The sequence below is a fragment of the Blennius ocellaris genome (genome assembly GCF_963422515.1).
Source record: "Blennius ocellaris genome assembly, chromosome: 7".
Lineage (NCBI taxonomy): Eukaryota > Metazoa > Chordata > Actinopteri > Blenniiformes > Blenniidae > Blennius > Blennius ocellaris.
Window position 1 is genome coordinate 16,687,119 of NC_137656.1, and position 21,965 is coordinate 16,709,083.

At 44.9% G+C, this 21,965-nt stretch overlaps 1 protein-coding gene across 2 annotated transcripts in view; it reads right to left on the reverse strand.

Moving 5' to 3' along the window:
* Positions 1-1,464: 1,464 nt before the first annotated feature.
* setbp1 (SET binding protein 1) overlaps positions 1,465-21,965 on the reverse strand; it is a 36,109-nt gene continuing 15,608 nt past the window's right edge. For both annotated transcript variants that reach the window (XM_080498898.1, XM_080498899.1), the window contains 5 exons: positions 14,594-15,015; positions 12,053-13,975; positions 11,721-11,928; positions 10,558-11,623; positions 1,465-6,322 (listed from right to left, as the gene is read on the reverse strand). In XM_080498898.1, coding sequence (XP_080355024.1) covers positions 5,817-6,322; positions 10,558-11,623; positions 11,721-11,928; positions 12,053-13,975; positions 14,594-15,015 — 4,125 coding nt within the window. In that variant the 3' untranslated portion in view covers positions 1,465-5,816. The remainder of the gene's footprint in view (positions 6,323-10,557; positions 11,624-11,720; positions 11,929-12,052; positions 13,976-14,593; positions 15,016-21,965) is intronic.

A 21,965-nucleotide genomic window follows, 5' to 3' on the forward strand; every position in this document is an offset into this window, starting at 1 on the left:
GCAACAAAACAGCAGAGATAAACTAATAACATGCGGACAGTAGAAAACGTATTTTATTGAAGTAATCAACTGTTTGGGCTGCGACTGCATCACAGGTATCGTTCATACAAGCTAATGCTAAATTTACTTTTAGCCAGACATCATCCGTGTTGCTGTGAGGGAGCGCTGAGTCAGGATTAATTCAGAACTAACAAGATGATCCTGTATGTGCACACTGGAGGTATGAGGTATGGTACAGATTCAGGGTCTGCTAAGAATTTAATAGATTTCTAATTGACAGCATTTCAGCTGTGGACCTTTTACTGCTCAACAGCTTCGGTGTATCCCATTATTGAAAATACAGAATGTATATTCATGGAATCCGAGTGTACAGTCCCAACAAACATGCAGTGTGGGACCCTGAGCGAGACCCTCAGTCCCCACCGGCTCCCCACCGAGCGCTGCTCTCTGTGGCTGCTACCGATGGGTCATTCAGTCACAATTTGCCCCCGGAGGGATTAATACAATTGTTAAAAGAAAAAAAAGGAAAAGAGAAAGAATAAAATTACTTGGGATTTATGAAAAAAATCTTGACTGATAAATCCATTAGAAATAGTTTATTATGGAAATGCTCTCAAATTGGTCCTCTTTCACTTTTTCCCAAACGATTTTTCCTGTTCATCCTCCATCCAGGGTGTGTTTTGCTGTACTGTTTAATCATGTTCTATCTCGTCCACTTGCCCTTGCATGGAGCGTGTGGTGAGTCCATGTGGGTTCATTTACAGGTGTCAGTAGAGAGTGATTTAGGTGCAGCCTTGCAGCCCTGCAGCCCTGACTTCTATCAAAAAAGGGATTTTTTTTTTTTTCCCAGCACAACACTGGTTGTGCCAACGGTTCCATCAGCACCACCAGATACTCTGAGACACATTTGGGCAGCTCACTCTGCAACCATGGTAACAGAAGAATTTTACTACTTGGCAGCAGCCAATAGTGGGGCATTTCCCTCTCGGCTCCGTCCAATGACAGAGCAGTCTGCAGCCCGGCCCACCAAGAACTGACACTGATGGGCTAGTGCGGCGGGGATTTATAGATGTAGGCTTGACTAGTGAACAAGTAAGAGTAAGCGTGTGTAGGTATGTGTGTGTGACTGTGACTGAGTGAGGCTGTAGCATAATCTGATGAGAGGATTCCCTCTCGTTTAACCTCCAGTCGCAGACACATTGTGGAGTCGTGCTCATTCACCAAGACCATCTGACATTCAGCACCAACAGTGCAGCAAGCCCTGCTGCCATCTCTCTCCCTCATACATTCAAGCGCATGCTGCTCACACACAGACACACACACACACGCACACGCACACAACTTATCAGCCTCATCCCTCCATGTGACCGTGCAGATTTTAGAGAATCGGACTACCAAACTGAACGTGATCTTAAACCAGAAATAAGAAAACACATGCTACTGTCAGCTGTCAATAAAGTCATTTATTATTTCACACAATGGATAACATGAACAACTTCAACTGTAGTTCTTCTTAATAAGTGCTCAATGCTGCCAGCCAACAGAAGGGTAGCAAAAGAATGAGCCTTTCTTTTGAGGAAAGAGAAATAAAAAAAAAAAATAAAAAAAAATTAGCCTACAAGATCATGAAAGATAAACATGACCAAAAGCATGCCAGCAGACATGGATATACATATATATTACATGTATATATGTGCTTAAGACATATATCTGTATGTCAGCAAATGCAAATACAAAATATATGTGTACATTTACACATACATACAGTGAAGGATATATGCATATGCATGTGCATCTAGTATTTACTCTATATGTCAAATATTTGCAGTTTTTAATATTCATACAATGTACAAAAATGCTTCATGAATTAAAAAATCCATTACAAAAAGAAACATATCAAACAATGTACAAGTCTTGCTTCAAATTCAATTGAAATTCAACTTTCGGCTTGTCTAAAATATTTATGCATACAATCAAATTGAGCATGCAAATAAAGGAAACCCACTCTAGAAAAAGGTTCAAATACACTATGTATACAAACTAAAATATGCCCACACTGTTAGAAGAGCTCAATTTGTGCTCTAAAGAAGTACATTTATTGGTTTTCGCAATGCTTCATATGCACTTTCAGCTTTAAACAACATTATAGCTTAGAAGTATAACTGTATGCTGTGAGGATGACTAAATGTACATTTATGAGGCTCTGTTTCACATGACCCCTTCACTCCATGTGTAGTACACTCATCACAGCATGCTACATAGGGAATGGGGGGTGATCAAAATTTAGGTGCCATTATCTCTCATCCTAGTTGCTGCATTGGAGTTTTAAATGCGGACTACAGTTTATGCATCCCAAACACTGATGTAGGATCCCCCACGGCTCCACCGTCTTCAATGCAATGAAGTAAAGTCAAGGTAAAAAGACTCTTACATCAGTCTTCAGGAACTTCCTGTAGCCACTGTTCCAGTTGGTTACTAATAACATTACAACAACAGTGGCCTCGAACCCTATTCACAACCACATCCCCTCTGCAGTCTCTGTGTAGAGTGAAAGCTCTGGATTAGGACAATACTTGTCAGTGTTAGAAGGCACCGGAGCATTGGCTGGTAGGAGAGACAGACAGGACAGACAACAACCTGGGTTCTTTAACTCTAGCTTCAGAGACCGCCAAGCATGTATTCTCTGCATCTCACGACTTACATATCTAGACCTCATCTTCACTACAACAGACTGCAGACCCACTGAAAGTCATCTAGCAAAGCAAGGTTAATCACACTAACGTTAGGACGAGTGTATTTTTGGCTATTTCCTCTGAGAGCTCCCCCAACACACAAGCCTCTTGCTTACTCTTCATGCTACGGCACTGCCGCGAATGGCTGCAGGCAAGGTAGCTACAAGTCAGCCGGGATACTTATTTTTGGTCGAGTACACTACAGTAGGGCTTGTATCCGCCAAGAACTTTTGAAAGTGTGGTAAGGCAAATTATTTTAGCATTCTGTGTAATCTGTGTAATGGGCTGGAACAATGTCAGTGTCCGACTGTCAGTATACAGGAGAGTTTTGGTGAAATCAGATACTGTCGTCGTTTTCTTGGGTCTTGGGCAGCCTTGCTAGAGAGAGAGGTCTACTGTGGCTTTAGGGGACAGTCCCAACTGGTATCCATGCAGGATGGACATACTAACACTATTTACAACAAACACATTAATACTGTAGTTTTACATCTGGTTAAGGCTGTACTGCATAGAGTTGCAGTAATTATAGTTTTCATGAAATGATAGTCACTTTCTGCACAACTTATAACAAATTATTACTGGTGTTATTCACAATTTCTGTTACACGGATTCATTTTATTCAGTAAATAAGACCACTTATTTCTCTTTGTCGAAGGGTGGACCCAAAACATTAATTCCTTTTAAGGTCATTGCCAGGCATGGCCTGATGCATAGCAAACAACAATCTATGAGGATGTGAATTCCATGATAACCCCCACTGTTCCTTCTGTTCCAAGTACATAACCAGCTTTGTGATGTAAATAACACACTGGGATGACTAACTGACCCCTAATTGTCTATTTTTGACGAGAGTACAATCGATGTCATTCAACAGAGACACATCATGATCCAGTGGACTCTTTCTGTTTCCACCACTGCTGCAACAGCACTTTGTAGGTCAGCGCTTGATGTGTAGTTGATAGAGTGATAATATACAGTATCTTCTTGAGTCCAGCCCTTCTAGTTATGTTAAGATGACGTGGGTCCGAAAACTAGGAGGTGGTGAGCAACACACTTGGTGCCGGCTGGCAGAAGAAGCTGACTATGGAAGCTGTGAAGGGAAACGGGCAGTGTCAAGGGTTGTGATGACTAAGACACACGAGTCAGATGGACAATCATGAATATTTTGGGTCACTTTTTGTGGGCACTCCTTGCCACTTCATATTTCTTGGGTCAAATGCAATTGGTGAGAGAAAGAAACATAAGGCACAAGTTGAACTGTTGCAACCGAGAATCCCACCCCGCCCGAAACAACAGAATCTCCTCAAACCGAACTTCTACAAAGTTGCCAAAGAAACACTGATCCATTGCTTATATTCTGAAATACTTATTTGAGAAAATACCAACCACTACCCAAAGCCACAGATACTGTAGATAGAGTTTAACAAAAGCTTAACATATTGACACAAAAAAACCCAAAAACAAATCCAAGATGGCTACATTCTACAGTGCACATAGGAATGCTTTACATTGGTGCCAACATGGTGGAGAGTTCGTAAAACTCTGATTTAGATACTTTTAAATAATACATCCTGACAATGAATACTGAGACTTTGGTTTCTAAATCTAAACACTGGATTTATGTTCCAAAAATATTTCCAAGAGTATGGATTGAAAATTATGTTAAGTAGAAAGACTGGGATTAACTTCTCAAAACACTGACTGTGAGCCCTCTTCTGCTGAACTGTCCAATCACGATTCGGACCTGGGCTTTGTTTCAACGCTTTTGGCTGCGCAGCCTGCATATACAAATTGATTAAAATAATGCATGCTCTCTGGAATGGATATCCATACCATCGGATGCCAAAACATAAGGCTGGAACAAGCAAGTAAGTGCTGCATTAGATTGATGCAAGTGTATGGTATTTCTTTTCTTTTCTTTTCTTTTTTTTATAGTGCATTAAACCAATTTTAAGGTTTTCCTAAAAACACACCTGATATTTCTCCTATATGCAATGCCCCCTTGATATAACCACAATAATGAGTGTATGAATGAATACATGTTGTTCTTTCTGCCTGAAAACAAACTTGTCTTGAGTCACACCCATGTCTGTTTTTGGTTATAAAACAATACACACTTCATTGTCTATGGTACAACAGTTCTATTTAATATACTGTATGCCAGTACACATCAATGAGCTGGTTTCCCATTGTACAAGGCAGGCAACAGTGGACTTTGTTTCTATATACAGTCTGGGACAGTCTCATCCACCATATTGCCTTTGTGTCACTGCCCAGGAGAGGCCTGGACAGGGAGGGAGAAATTGGTGACACGGGGGGTAGATTGAAGGGGCTGAAGCAATAGGAGATGCAAAACATTAGTGGGAATAGATGAGAGGACAAAGGAGGATGGAGGTGAGCGGCAGGCACCAAGGAGGGCCAAAGAATTGGGGTGAGTGTCGGGGTGGGGTGAGGGGCCTCAGGTGTGGAGCTGCCAGAAAGTATCAGTTACTTCTCAGAGAGAGCAAATAAAGTAGGAAGGTACACATGGGTGAGGGCAAAACAGGGTTAAGTTGTAGGATAAGGTGGCTTATTTACTGACATATAATCCCACGTTTTTGACAAACTTCCTCAGAAAGGCAAAAATAAGCAGAGCTGCACAGTTTTATATTAACCATTCCTCCTCCCGCTGCTGGTAAATATATGGCTAAAGCCACATTCAGATACAGTATCATAACGTACCATACACATCACTGTATCAGATACATAAAGAATCACATAATATCCTACACTATCATAAGTACCACACACTTTATAGCATCAGATTCTGTATCAAATAGTACCATATAGTGCCATTGTAAATGAAGGTCCGATGAATCTTTGAAAGGCCCATGTCTGGTCGGGCTTCGCAAACCGAGGAGCGGCACCTGAAATGTTCCCTCCTCCTGCTCCACCACTGACCCACTGTATTCCTCACAAACGAGACGGGAGAAACAAGTCAAAGTGCACCAAGGAGTCCCAAGTTTAAGGGCACTGCATCTGATAGGCTTGAACCAGTACTGACTCCGTTCGCCACTCCCTTGTTTGCAGCTTCCTCCTGCGGGCCTACTGACCGGCAGGAGCCCACAATTCGTCCCTGCTGTGGCCCCTGCCTCTGCGTTTCCCCCCTTTAGCCAACGGAGGCACCGCTCGCGCTTGATGCACCACGGTCTCGATGGTTGCTGAGATGGAGTCGTGATTGGCGAACTCCAGAGGTTCCGGTGTCAAGCTGGGCCTGTTGCTCTGCCGACCTGGCATGTTATCACACCTCTCGAGGACAGGCATCCCCAGAGTCCTGCCGTCGCCTCTCCTGCTGGCCAACATGTCCAGACCTCCAGCACCAGCCCAGTCCTCTGCCCTCCTATTGGTCACTTCTGACTCCTCCAGCGGTTGTTTTCGGGGTCGTCCGGGCCGTCTTTTGATGACATTGTTTCCTGTTTTGGCTTGTCGCTGCAGGCGCTTGGCACGGAGGATCTTCTGCACATGCTCAAAGTTCAAAGAATGCATCCTCCTGACGTCCTTCTGGATCTGTTCCACCTCACGACGCTTGTACCTCCGCTTACTTGGAACACCTGCAGAGGAGAAAGCGAGAATGACTGAGGTGAGGCTTCACAAGGTAAATAAATAACAGAGTGCGGTCTATTAAAAGAAAGGAGTTTTGATACAAGTGTGTCAGTCAAAATGAGCAACCTTGGAAAGACTGAGAAACACATCGTGCCAATTTAGCTCATAAAGAGAATGTCTTTTTTTTCTTCTTCTTTTTTTTAACTTCAAGAGCTTCCTGCTAATTTTGAGATATTCATGTAAGCTTTTCAAAGCCCAGCTGAGCCAGGAGAGCAGATCCTATCCTGTAATTGTCTACTAGAGAGTAGAGAAGAGTGGGGAGAGGAGGAGATCCTATTCTGCTAGCAGGAAACCCACAGAAATGTCTCCTTCAACCATTTAATATGCCGCTACACAATAACAACCCTGTGCATCTGGAGCACAGGCTGCCAAAAAAAAGCCAAACACGCACGCACACACACACACACACACACACACACACACACACACACACACACACACACACACACACACACACACACACACACACACACACACACACACACACACACACACACACACACACACACACACACACAAATGTCTATCGACACATGTATCCACATGCAAATGCAGACACATGCAGAAACACACGTATGTGTACATGCACAAATAATGAATTCAGCAGTTCAGAATGGCTGAGCAGAATAAACTGGGGCGATATTGTTTCCTTCACACTGGTGAACTGGGCAGTATGCCCTTTACATGCTGTTCTATCCTATCTCTTTCCCTCTTTCCCCATCATCCCTATTCTCTTTTTTCACTCTGCCCTTTATGAAGCTCTCTAATTTTCAATTAAACAAGTAAAAGTGCACCATTTCATTTCCGTCTTTATTTCGGAAAGTGCTTCCTGATCTTGGTTTCTCTCTGTCATTCTTTTTGTTTCCCATTTCTGTCCCATTTCTTAGCTCCCCCCTCCTTTTCCCTGTCTGGGCACGGTTCCCGTGGCTTGGACTGAGCCACAGCCAAAATGGAGGAAAAGCACAATCAGCCACCAGTCCCCAAGCAGCGCGCATACAACATGCTTGGTCTCTTTTTCTTGAGCTTTTACTCTTCTTCATGAATTCCTGATCCATTTTTTCTTCTTCTTTATCTCCAAAATCTGGCTGACACAAAGTAGCGGGATTATGCGGGATAATGACGGTAAATTAACATTTACCGTCATTAAACAAAAGCATCTCTCTCAATTATATATATATATAGAAAATTGTATATTCAGTGTATAATTCACTCATGAAAGCTTTGCAGTTTCAAAACTAACAGATGAAGACTTTGCATCAATATTGATGTGTTACCATCTATGATGTCGAGGTATCTGCTAATGAAATAAGGGTATGGGAAGATGCCCAGAAGCTTGACTTCCCTCCATTTAAAACATCAGGAACTATTGTTGCTGGAGAATGCAGTGCAGACAGTGAAATTAGTTAATGCAGAAAGCACTAAGTAGCAGTACTTTATGAGCTGCAGAGAAGTAAACACACACATACACACACACGCACACGCACGCACGCACACACACACACACACACACACACAAACACACACCACAAAGTAGCAGAAATTTATGGGCTCCACACACGGAACATAAAACCGGTGACCTTCAGCGGTGTGAGGGGCTCTGTAGCACTGAGGACCTGTTTCTCTGTGGAAAAGGAAGTCACAAGTATACATGCGAACATATCCTCGACCTGCACAGTGAGTCAGGCCAGGCTTCTGACAGCATAAAGTGAGCTTTGATGTACATCATTTGGTAATTTTTTTTTCTGTGGTTTGAAGTGGATGCATGTGTTCCAACGAGCTGTGTGACTTATTATCCATAGAGGACCACTGGTGTCCCCAGACCTTTCCCACTTCTAGTCCTATGGTGCCTCATTCGCGTTGTTTTAGACTTTATTTATTCTCTTCCAGAAGATTCAGAGTCTGCTCAAATATCAACGTCTGTCCCGCATGTACATATCTTATGTGTAATTATATCTTATATGTTTGATGGGAAAAGGGAATTGTCATGCAAAATGTGCTGTTCCTTTATGTTTACACTGAAAATACATTCTTCATGCGGTCTTCCCCATTTGACTTTCTTTGGCAGAATAGTGTTTATTGATCTGATTCAAGAGTGAAAGGATCCCGATGAGTTAAATTGGTAATTTTTCATACTGATTTACAAAAACACTTTTCTTCATTTGACACAAAGACAATTATTGTCATTAATTCACTAGAAGATGATGTGCTTTTATGCAAATATCCATGTAAGAAATTGCACTCAGCTGCAGTGAGACCTGCTGATTAGTAAAAAGACACACGCACACACATGCGCGCGTCTGCACACACACACACACATGTGCGCGTCTGCACGCGCACGCACACACACACACACACACACACACACACACACACACACACACAACACATGGATAATAATTTACAAACTCATAGCTGCATGTTCAGACAATAATAAGAAATTCGCATCTGTATCACCTCATGGATGGCGATCGGTCCATCAGGGAGTGTGTGTGTGTGTGTGTGTGTGTGCGTGTGTGTTTTTTTGCATGCGTGCATGCGTGTGTGTGTGTGCAGGGCAAATGTTCATATGCACATGCGCCTGTGTTTTAATTGGGCTAAAGCTGTGAAGTGAAGCAGTAAGTCATGCTAGAGGAGGGGCAGGGGGAATGGGGAATAGAGAGGGTAATGGGAGAACGAGGGGGAGGGAGAACTGGGGAAGAAGCAGAAAGAAAATAGGTAAGAAGGAAAGCGAGATGGAGTGAGGGGAGACGGAGGAAGAAGCAGAGGAACAAGGGGTAATCTACGTTCGGATGTGAGAACTGTGGGACTGAGGTTCAAATAGGAAAGCAAGGGCAGGAGCTGCAGAAGCAGCAAAAGGGAAGGAAAGGACTGGATGAGGTGTAACAACATTGGAGGGATAATGTTGATAGGGTGGGGGAGGAGGTGGAGGTGGGGTGGGGGTCGGGTCAGTATTGTGGGGGGGGGGGGGGGGGGGGGTGTATATGAGTCATCCGTCCTGGATTCCCTGGGGTGGGGGGTGTATTCTAGCTGAGCCCCTGGCTTCTCCTCCCCGCCACTGGACTAGGCCCCAGTCATTAAACCCCTGGCTGCCAGCCAGCTCTTTTAACACAGGCAAGGGCCTTTTACGGCATGTCTGTAGAAAATAAATCACACTGTGTGAATAATATATCTCTGGCAAAGGCATTGGCAGGAGAGAAGGAAGGGAGGGAGGGTGGGGAGGAAGGAGAGATTGGTGAATTATAGTCGTCTCCATCCATGCATTACGTTCTCTTTATCCCGAGCCAGATGTGCTCAAAGACAGCAGAATACAAAATGTACCAAAATACACATTACGTTGGTCGTGAAGATTTGGGGCAACCCAGCCTCTTTGTCTGCTTTTAAGTCCAGATGATGCTGTGCATAGCATGTTTATAAATAGGAATCACCTTAACAAGCAATACAGCATCTCCATTCAAAATAAGGGAATACCCTGTTAGTTCTGATTAACTGTGATAAAGCCAAGAAGAAAGTCTAAGTCCGTTATCACTGAAAAACAGGGTAATATAACCGGTGACTTCAGGAAAGATGATGAGAATTCACTGCAGCTAACAGTTCTGCAAACTTGACAGTCTCAGACCTTGTATAAATAGCTGGTAAGCCCAATGCACACGTCCATCTTTCCATTGTACAGGTCTCACGATATTTACTGTCTGTACATATAAAGTATATACATGTATAACCATTTACCCATTATGCTTAAGCTAAATATGTGGTAATGCAAATGAATATAAGACAGCTTAATTTTAAGATTTCCTATGGTGTCTTTACCTCCTGTGTGTGAACAAGCTTTGCTTTCCGAATAAATTACTCGTCCCTTTTTAGTCTAACGTGCTTTTCACTGGCGTGTTGCAATGTATGAAGCCAGCTGTTAATGTTTCAGTTTAAGCTTGAATTTGTTCATTAAAAAGTACCTACAGTCGTTCTGAACTATTTGTATCAATGCAAGCGAAAGACGGGAACCGACTGCAGTTTGGGCTGACTTCAAACCTTCCTCACATCATCAAAGTAAGCTGGGTTTTATCATGCCACCCTCTTCAGATGAAAAACACTGCCTGCTGTTTGACTTTTCCACCACGTACATCTTTCACATCGTACATACATACAGTGGTTAAAAAAGTAACAGGTAATCCCAAGAAGTTCTTACCAACAAGTGAGGGACTGGAACAGTCGCTCATCTGCTCTGGCTCCTGCCTGGCAGTCTGGAATGACATCAAGCCTTGATCCCCAAACACAGCAAGCCTGGCCCTCCTGCTCCTCCCTCCACATTCGTCCTCCCGTGATCCCAAAAAGAGGTCAGAACCAGTTTCAGTCCGCTGCGATTGGCTACTGTAGCTGCTCATGAAGCTCTTGATTGGATGTCCAGCCTGATGAGAATGGAACTGACTGTCAGCGAGAGAGTGTGTGGACAGTTGGTCAGACTCAAAAATTCCCAAGTTTGATCCGAGGGTTGAGCCTCTACTATTGCCCCTCTGCTTGTCCAGATGCTTAGAAGAACCCTGACTGGTCAGGTCCCTCCTCTCACTCAGCATGCTGAGACGAGCATTGCTCTTAGCTCCGCTGAAAAGTCCCCCCAACTCCTGCCGGTCTCGTGGTGAAAGAAGGGGTTCATCCTTGTGCTTATGTTTGTGCTTGTGCTTCCTCTTATGGAGACGAACCCCAGCAAGACCACCTGAAGTCCCGCTGCCTAGTGATCCCAGGCCCTCTCCTCTGACGGAAGGCCCCTGGAGGGGGCCACTTGCACCGCGAAGCTTTGACCCTGGCTGGAGCTTTGAGAGTCCACTGGAATGGAAAGCCTTGGGAGGGGGGACAGCCGGCCTCATGAAGGGAGATGGGGGTGCAGGTCCTAGTGAGTGGTGGGGCAGGTAAAATGGGGGAGCAGGGGGAAAATAGCCCAGACTCAGAGGAGGTGCGTAAGGCATGGCATATGGTGCTGCATAGTAATTTCCCCCTGCCAGCGGATAACCATATCCTTGAACAAAAGGCAGTTTCGTTGTGATTGGCTCGCTGGCTTTGGCTGGACGACCTCGTCTTCTCTTAGCCTTCAGGTCAGCACTCCTGCGGAGGTATGAGCTGGAGTCACAGGGGTAGGAGTCGTAAGTAATGGGGTAGTAATGATGGAAGTTGAGACGGAAAATGGAAGGATAAGGTTGCTGTGGGTAGCAGGTGTATCGTCTGTGAGATACTCGTAGCTGCTGGAGTTTCACCACAACCTGCAGGGAGGTAAGGAAGAACAAACATTAAAAAAACACACTCTACACTCAAGCTTGATCAAAGATTTAACACAAGATTCATCACAGTGTCTCGAACCTCCTCCAGCTCAGAGAGAAAGTGAAGATGATCCCGGCTCTGTAGGCACTTCCTCTTCCGCCGATGATGTTTCTGCTTCTTCTCTTGTTGTGACAGAAAATTATCAACTGCTGTCACCTGCCGCTCACAGCGTGCTCTGCTGCCCCTGTTGGATGCCTCCAGAGCTGCTGCCTCTGGGGTCTCGAACCCACACAGATCAAACGAGTACCTGTAAGGGGCAAAAATAAAAACAAATTAAAGTTACAGCACTTGTGATCTCATTTGAATTTGTTAAATAAACAACAAATCATTCTTTAAGGGAAGTGGAGCAGTAAAACAGAAGTACACTGCACCTGCGTCGAGAAGCATGAGCCTTCTCAGTCTGATCTGAAGTGCTGTTGTTGTCTGTTCCAATCCCACTGTCACTGGGAATAGTCTCCTCACTGTGGGACTCACTGATCGGTGACAGGGTCACCTCCTTGACTGATGCCCCTTCTGACAGGTGGGAGGGTGAATTAGCCAGGAGTCGAGGAGGAGACAGCTTCCATCCTCCAGAGAGGAAGCTCCTGCCAATTGGTTTATTGGGCAAGGCTGAGATGGGCTGCAAACTGGGCATAGTGGCATCAGAGAGGGCGGCTCTTATGGACAGAGCACTGGAGCTGGGAGATGAGGTCGTAGAAGGCACCACAGGGCTATCGTAGAGACTACATGTGGAGACAGACATGGGTGGCTTGTCCCTATTGGCTTTGGGAGGATTGGAGCATTGACTTTCTGCTCTGGGTTTTCGCCCTCTCTTCTTTCCAATGTAGATGGTTCCTCTCTTGCTGACATTTATCTGTTTCCCTAACCGAGCCTCAATGGTGGATGCCATGACACTCATCGCCGAGGTTACCGGGGCAGAAGATGACTTCAGAGCCAGACTGCCATTCTGACTGGACACTGAGAGGATCTCATTCAAGATGCTCTGCATTTTCCCGAGCTTCATCTTATTCAGTGGCCTGGAATGGCCTCTGCCACGCTTTAGTTTCAGACTGTTGGAAATTACATTGGTTGTTGTGTTGGGCATTTGCACAAATGTGTTTATTGTATGTATCTTTCTCCTGCGGTTTAGCCCTGCACTGGTTTCCTGTGCCAGTGGGCTGGGAGGTGACAGGGAGGTGCCCTCATGAATGGTCTCCACTGTTAGGAGTGGCTGTTTCTTGGGGCGACCTCGTTTCCTCTTAATTGGAGTGTGGACAGTTAGACTGTCGGTGTTGGTGTAGAGCGGGCTGGATGGAGTGATAGGGAAAGCGGATGGTGGGTCAGCTAAGGCCAAGGGGCTGCCCAGGTTGTCTCTCTGTGGTGATGTGAGGCTGGCATGGCTTTTAGCTTTCAGGTAAGACCACCTGTCATTGGCCTTGGCTGCTCTGGAACTGGCTAGGGAGCTGGCGCTGTGGCTTGGGCTCGGACTCAGGTCTGCCCTGGCTCTCGGGCTGGGGCTGGGACTAATATTACTCCTGGGTTTAGGGCTGGGGATTGGACTGATGCTCGCCCTTGGGCTGGGGCTGGGGTTTGGACTTGGGAGTCTGTTGCACATGTTAAGATTAGATTTGATGATGTGATTGTAAGAGGACTCTCTGTGTTTAGGCGTTTCTGTGCTGATCTTAGGGCGCCCAACTGGGTTCTTTTTAATCCTGTTTATACTCAGATCAGACTCCTGGTCTGGCCCACCTATAATGGTCTCTCCTTTTTCTCTCTTGTCACTTTTATCTGCTCTCTCGGCTTTTTCTGTCCTCTCTCCGCCGACATCAGCCTGACTGGTGAGTCGGGAATCGGTTTTGTGAGTCTCTGTTTTGTGTGCTACTTTAGGTTCCTGGGGTCCGGGCTGGTGCCTCTCTGTATTTTCAGAGTCTAGACTTCGTTGCTGTGATTGCTCCTCCACAGAAAATGAATCATCATAAGAAGGTCGTCTCCTTCTCTTTCTTCCTTTCCCTTCCTCTGCCAGCATGGTTATCCCCATGTCTTCCTCATCTCCTTTCCTCACAGCAACCGTTCGCTCCCTTTCCTCTTTTCTCCTTTCCACTCTCTCTTCATGGAATCGCTCGGCTGGCTCCTCTTGTCTGTATTTCTGCCTCTCCTCTGAATTAGTAGGGCTCTCCGATCCTTTTTCTGGCTGTCTTCCCCAGTGTGTATCAGCACTGTGGGGATTAGAGAGCATCTTCTGGGAGTCTTTCCTGCCATACTTCCTCTTGATGTTCCCAAAGAGCTGTTCACTGACCTCTTGCAAACCTCTTCCCCTAGAGAGACATACACAGAAAAATAATTAGGACAAGAAGTCTGAAGGAGAAAGAACGTGTTGTATTTAACTCATGCTTTACAATGAACAAAGACATTTTTTTTTTATATGGATAAGTGCATATCAGCTCAGAACTCGCTGACTACAATGTAAATATGAGCAAAGCTTTAATTGAATAAATTACACAAATTATATTTAAATTGCAGAATCGTCATCCAATTTGTAACACTGTTGTCTTTGGTCTTCTTTTCTTTCTCTGTTTTTATGTGGAAATGCCTGCTCCCCTTGAGTCACCTCTATTTTTTCATTTCCTCTAATTAGTGTTCATGTTTGATAATGAAATATAATTTGAAGTTAGCAACTGGAATTTAATTTGAACCATTGTGTTGATAAAAATCAAAAGGTGTGAAGTTTTCCCTTTTTGTTGCGTAATGTTCACAACTTGCGATTGCTGTAACATGATAATAACAATGTCTCAATATAGTCTGTCTGATATAGATGTTACGACAGAAAACATACGTCACTCTCGGCAATCCCTTCTCACAAGACATTTGCATTTTTGTTGTGGTGAACATGCTGAGCCCATAATAAAATCCAACACATATGATATGAGCCATACCTGCTGAGAGAGGTGAGGTTAAGAATACTGGCATCAGTAACCACTGGCAGCTGCAGGTCTGGAGTCATGGATCTTTGAGGCGAGGGACTCTGCGCTGCTGTTCGTGAGAAAGGTTGGGTCGGATCGAGCAAAGAGCTTCTGCCGGCTAGTGCCAAATCTCTGGCTGGCTCAGAATCCGCAGGATGGGCTGGGGATGCAGAAGGTGCTGTAGATGTGATCCAGTCTGGACTGATTTGGTGTTGGTGTGTGTGAGTGTGTTGGAATTTTTGTGTGAGAGCGTGTTGTGTTTGCTGCGCGTGTGAGAGTGCGTGTGCAGGAAGAAAGGAGCTGCGAAGCTGGTGTTTGGGTGGAGTGTGATCTCCCAGTAGTTGCAGCAGGCCTCCCTCTCTCTGCTCTGGCATCCTGAACTGGCGCTCGTATGTCTGCGGGTGACAGGGAAGAAAAACAAAGATTGGTTACTACAAACTGCAGTCACAAGACAGCTTTTATAGCTGCAGGGATAGACAACAAATGATATAATAACGATAATGTGATCATAAAACTACGGCCGCTGTATTTCCTGTCTGCATGGCATCAGTCTATGTTTACAGGGCCGTGCAGCACAACACCAAGTTCTATATATTGTTTCATTTTGTCAGCACGTATCAAATCAGCAATTTGTCGTGCAACACTGTGACATTCTTCTCTCTTCATAGCAGAGATAAAGATTTTAATGCATCTAGTGTGCATGAGCAAACAGTGTGTAACAAAACAAAAGGCTTGTTTACAGAGCAATTAAATTCCTGTGGCAAGGATGTTGCATGCTGTGAGAGCTGAGGGGATGGTCGGGGGTGTTTGAATACACACAGTATTAAACACAGTAGCCTCGCTCAGCTTCGTCCCTGCTCTAGATCCACACTTGTTTACTATATATTATCTTTTATTTCTGTGACAAGCCTCCTGTGCTCAAGTCTGTTCTTCTCTGTCAACACAATATATATCCTAAAACTATGGCACAATCCATTATATATTTTTTCTACATAAGAGCCACAAACTTTAGGTCAGTCCTTATTTAATATTGAGGTTACATTTAATCGCTGTAAAACTGAATGTGTAAAAGTTCACATAATTCTTTAGACGACAAAACCCTGCTTAATGTATCACTGCTGCATAATCAGCGTACTGTTGGAAGATGAGAAATAGAGCAGCGGATGGCCTTTGTGGTTTAGCCTGTTATTAACAGACTCAGTATGACGCAACAAGACACTGTTCTGCCGCGCTGCAGAGAGATGTAACCTAACCACAGGCCTGCCTCTTAACATGTACACACAGGGAGGTGAAAATGCACACTCATACGCATACACACACACTCATATAATAGATACAAACATTTTCAAGATTTGACACACACAGAGCCAATGCGTGAGCATAAACTATGGTTTGGATGGATCATGTATGTAACATATGCAGAAATCCAATAAATAAATGAAAGTCCATCTTTATTTTCAACCTCACTTATATCTTTCTCTTCTTTCTATTGCTCAGTGTGAAATGCCAAACAATGATTCTCATTTTCATTCCACATTCATTGCAGAAGCTGTTCACCAGCCAGACACAGTCCTGCACAAATTCAGAAGAACAACATGACTGTCGGGTGGCACAACGCTCAGCCCATGGGTGAAAAGACAAATTGCAGGGGCGCAACCAAATGCTGAGTCGTGTTAACGATCAATGAAGCCAACTTATGCATGTACTTAAAGGCACATGTACTCTCTCATTTACCTCCTCACCCCACTGCTCTGGTATCTGATCAGTTGTGAGGTGTGTGTGTGTGTGTGTGTGTGCGTGCGTGTGTGTGTGTGTATCGACAGTGTTACAGGAGAAGAGACACTGTGAGTCCAGAAAGGGATAAGATGACAGACACCTGATACACGCCTGCTTTCTCATCTAACCTGTCCCAGAATACCTGCTGTTGCAGGTCAAAGGAGGGCACAGAAAAAGAGACAGACAGAGTGATGGGGTGGTAAGAGGGATGCCCACTGAAAAGATAAACACACACATTCATAAAATGCATCTTCCCCTATGACCCGAAAAAGCAACCACCGGCAGATAATGAAGCAATGCCTTTTTCTTCTACATAGGAAAAAGAACAAAATAATACAGAGCTCACCCCACTTCCTCCCCCTCCTTTACAGTTGAGGCTGGGTTATTGGCACCAGTTCAGCTTTTTGTTCTTAGTTTCCTCCCTTGTACCACCCTCTCCTCCACATCCCCTGCTATACCCCATGAAGCATTTCCAGGAAAATCCATGCACTGTCTGATATTCACAAGCAAATATAAATAGTGGTCATAAGGAGTGAAGCGCTTCCTTTCTTGCTGCAATCAAGACAAATATGAAAAAGAAAAAGTCTCCTTATTGTTCGTCCCCTTTTCAGCCAGCGCCAATTTTGTTATCTCCTGCAAATGGACAGGATGTTATTTGGAACTACTCAGCATTTTGATTTATGACCCTGCAATGTATGGTTTACCAGCGTATTATTGTATTTGGTGTTTTTGTATTCGTTGTGAAGCTGTGATTATAAGCTCCACCGATGCCACAGAAAATCCCTGCTGGATTTAGCAAATACATGAGACATCATTGTTTTTCATACCCGGCTTACTCTTGTCACGTAGTATACTAATAGTATACTAAAATCATTGGTCATTTCCCTGTGCTACTGCTGGCCTGCAGCAGGGGGCAGCGGTCAGGGGATAAGTACAGGCATGGACTCTGACCCTTAAGCAGCTCACCAGTACAAGAATTGTGAGACTTCAAGCTTTTCTTCACAGTCCCTCTGCGACAACTGCCGGCTAATCAAATAAAGATAACAACACAAAACAGACTCAAAGCATGTTTAGTTCTCAATCCATCTGATCCCCTCTCCTTCCCTGCAGGCTCTCTTGGCTGCTTTCAGGAGCAGTCTGTAGCTGGGTCAACAACCATTTCTCAATTCCCTTTCCTCTTGGTCAGTGCTATAGCAACAGCAGTTGCACAATGTGCTGCCGAACACCTGAATGCAGGCCGATATGGAGTTGGACATTCCTTTCCTTTCAGTGATGTAACCATCAGATAAGGTCAGAATGCAGCAGAGGAAGCCATGGATAATATGTGACTAAGTGCAGCAATCACCCAACTGAAAGGCACTTTGCAAATGAGTCAGCATAAATTTAATGAAAAATATGATTTCGTGTCTGACTGTCGTTTCTAAAGTGTATGCACAGTATTTTATCTTCCAGTCTGATGTTAGGGAAAGTGTTTGGTGACCTTTACTCACCTGGTTTCTCCACTGCCAAAGAAACTAAAGTACAGAGTGGAACTTCTCCTTCACACACACACACACACACACACACACACACACACACACACACACACACACACACACACACACACACACACACACACACACACACACACACACACACACACACACACACACGCACACGCACGCTGCACCACTACACTGGGAAAGAACACCCTATAAGCCGGCACACCCAACTCTCACAAACCAGACACACATGCACACATATACAGAAGCAAACATATACACAAACGAGCATGCACGCACACACACACACACACACACACACACACACACACACACACACACACACACACACACACACACACACACACACACACACACACACACACACACACACACACACACACACACACACACACACACACACACACACACACACACACACACGCTGCCCTTCAAATAGTTTTTCGCAGCCTTTTATTTGGCTGCACGCCCAGTGGTTAGAGTGTTTCATTTTTCCCTGTGTATGGAACTGGGCAGCTGTCCAGACAGACACACAAAGAGAGAGAGAATGCGAGAGAGACTGAGAGAGAGGCTCAGAGAGAGAGAGAGAGGGGGGGGGGGAGAAAGGGGAGGGGGGGGGGGTTTACTCAAAGAATGAGAGCGGCAAAGAGGGAGGAAAGAAGAGGACCAGCAGAAAAACAAGGAGAGAGGTGTCTGGACTCGTTTAGAACTAGTTCCCTCCGAAACCTTATGATTGATATGATCCCCTCGTTTTCTTTCCGTCTCACCTCGTCACATCGTCTCTCTTAGTTTTGACACCATGCCCCCCCCTCTCGCCCCTGTGGCCTTGTGCGGTGCCCTCCCCCTCTCTTTCTCCTCCTCATCCTTTTCTTCTTCTTTTCTCTTTTCTGTAGCTGACCATTCTCCTCCTGTGGGAACTACCACCAACACACCCCACCACCCCCACCTCACCCGCTTCTCTCCAGCTTCATTCAGAGCGCTGCTTCTCTGTGATCTGTGTTTCTGACAGCTCTGCGCGCGCACACACACACACACACACACACACACACACACACACACACACACACACACACACACACACACACACACACACACACACACACACACACACACACACACACACACACACACACACACACACACACACACACAAACACCATGAATACTAACAGGGCTTTGTATCCACAGCACTTAAAACAGGGTAGAAAGAGGAGGGTGTGGAAGGGGGGGCACAGAGAAAAGGAGGGAAAAGCGATGGAGGAGAAAAGAGGAGCTGTGGCACTGTGTTGATCTTGTGGCCACTCTCACAGACCTCCCCTCCCCACCCCCTCCCCTCCCTCCCTCCCTCCCTCCCAGCTCCCTCATCCCTGTTTCTCGTTCTCTCGTTCTTCCCACCAGTTCTCCCGGGAATAAAGACTTCCATTCATGCGCCTGAGGAGACCCACAGCAGGGGAGAGAAAAGAGGGAGGAAAGAGGAGGGGTTGTCAAGGTGGGACAGTTTGTGGATCACTGGGATCAGGCTCGCTGCCTAAAATTGTGTTTGTGTGTGTCTGCGTGTATGTTTTCACTCAGCATGTGCAGCCTCAGCCAGTGCTTTACTATCTCAGATCTGGTGGCATCTGCACTAGACAAAGCATCTTCTTGGAGAGTTGGTTGGGTGGGAAAGTTTGGAAACTGGGCTCCATTCAAAACTTCCTCTCTTGGACTCACAGCGCCACTCCAAAACTATGCGTTCAGCCTGGAGCCACAATGGTAGGAAAAAAAATAGGGCTTGATTATTTGGGCCAAAAACTCACTTTTGCGCCGAATTTTTCCTTCATACAGGCAGTTATGTTCCATCCCTGCTGGGCATGATCAAGCTTTCAATCTATGGAAAATGTGTCCTTTAGATAACTGGAACGCACAAGCCAGATTTAAGGCACAGCAGTAGGTCTCAAGTAAAATGTTCCCTCCTACGTCCACGGCAGTAATCCTTCAGATTGGAGTGCTCCTAAAGATAGCAGCAAAACACCAAAGAGTCTCCTTGTCACACTCTACTCAGACACGCTCAGAGGAAGATGACTCAATTTGAACAAAAGCCCATGATTGGCTGAACCGAAGCATGTTATTACAGTGCAATTGGAGGTTTTCACCCGCTCAGTAATGACAGACACATTTACATGCTACACAAAGTGTACATCTAATCCCCGCGATTAGCATTAATGGTGAGCACAGGCATATGTCTGTCCTGCTTGTGAATAGCGCTAAGAAACACATTAGAGTTTTTTTCATAGTGATTATTACAGCGATTATGTACCAATTGTTCCTTTTATGGCCACAGCAGAACTGGCAGTGACAGCATTATACATACCAGTCAGCGAACATGCTCCGCTCAAAGATAATATACAAGCATTAAAAGTGACCTCACACATGATCTCTGCATCCTCTATGAGGATGAATAGCTGCTTCCTCGCTAAACAAAATGCTGTTTAATCAGTCCTCCTACTGGGACAAGTGCATTACACAGCAATAAAGACGTGTGCAACTCGCAATATATAAAACCTAATGTGTTGTTCGCCTTTCTCTGTGCACCATATGACCCAATCGTACCACTTCTGTGCAACAGGAAACAATTAACAGCCAATGAGCTGCTCTAAATCCTAAGGGATGACTTCCTGTGTGGAATGATGGGTAATTCAAGACAGAAGCTGTGCCAAGATTAAACACTTCCTCTAGCAAACAGTGATCCCCAACAGTAAAGAGACTCACTCAACGACCAGTTTTTCAAAACTCAGCACCGCCATGCATTAGTCACCACAACTGCTAACTGGCTTTTAACCAACGTCAGCACCTCAGGTAAAGAGCTACTAAGCAGTTTCTTGATATAAAGTCTAAAATAATAAATACATTAAAATGTTAAAAAGTACATCTTCATAAATATTTTCTGATTTAAGTTGAGAAAGCAAAGTAAAAAAAAAAAAAAAACATGTTACCATCTAAATCATTTGTTCCATTTATCATGTATACACTTTGTGTGTGAACTGATGATTTTAATGCCAAATAATCATCCCAAATCGATACCATCAAGACCGCATGGCCTCAAACTTTTTGAAAAACTCCTCAGTCATTCATCAAGTAAAACAATACAAATGATTCATTTTAATCCTCAGCTTCCAATGTGGAGTATTTATATTGTGCTTTGAAGAAATATAACATTTTAGCCAAAGTTTTCTTACACTTCGTTGCCTGAACAATTAATTTTGTAGGAGTTACAATCAACAGAGCAAGAAGAAACAGAAGAATTACTCATTACGTTAGGAATGTCTTGTGCTCCAAATTTAAGGCACACAGCAGTTTTTTTTCTCAGTCCAAACGTTTCTGTAAATATCTCAAGTCCTCAGATGATCCCCTCAGATGATCCCCAGCTCGCGAGAGAGTGGGAGCGTGAAAAAAAAAGTTATAGAGGCACTGTAATGACATCCTCACTGACAGAGAGAACGGACAAAGTGAGACACAATAGTCTTAACCAATCAGACTCCCTGCCTTCCCTCAGGCCCCCTATCCCCAACAATAACGCCTTTGTGAGAGGCTGCACTCCACTCGTGCGCACACTCACACACACACACACACACACACATACACAGACACACATCATATGCGCACCCACACACACACGCGCGCAGACCAAAGCACAGCATCCGACACTTTCTCTGACGGCCACGAGTAACAGTGGGTAAAGGAGTGCAGTACATCTCAAACTGCATCAATGTGTACAAAACTGTGCTGGGAAAGGGATGTGCGTGTGTGTGTGCGTGTGTGTGTGTGTGTGTGTGTGTGCGTGTATTCCCTTGTAGGCCTGGGCACATGACTGCAGCTGCCCCCTCGCTCCCTCGTCTAAACCAGCACCCCGCCTCGCTGTAGGTGAGAGGTCACACGGAGTGGCATTCCTCTCGGTCTGAAAACTAGTGAGCTCTACCCCGAGAGAGAGGGAGAGAGAGAGAGAGACAGAGAGACAGAGAGAGAGAGAGAGCAGAAAACACCCCGGGTGTACAATGCGACCGAGTAGAGCAGGTAAAAAGATGAGGAGC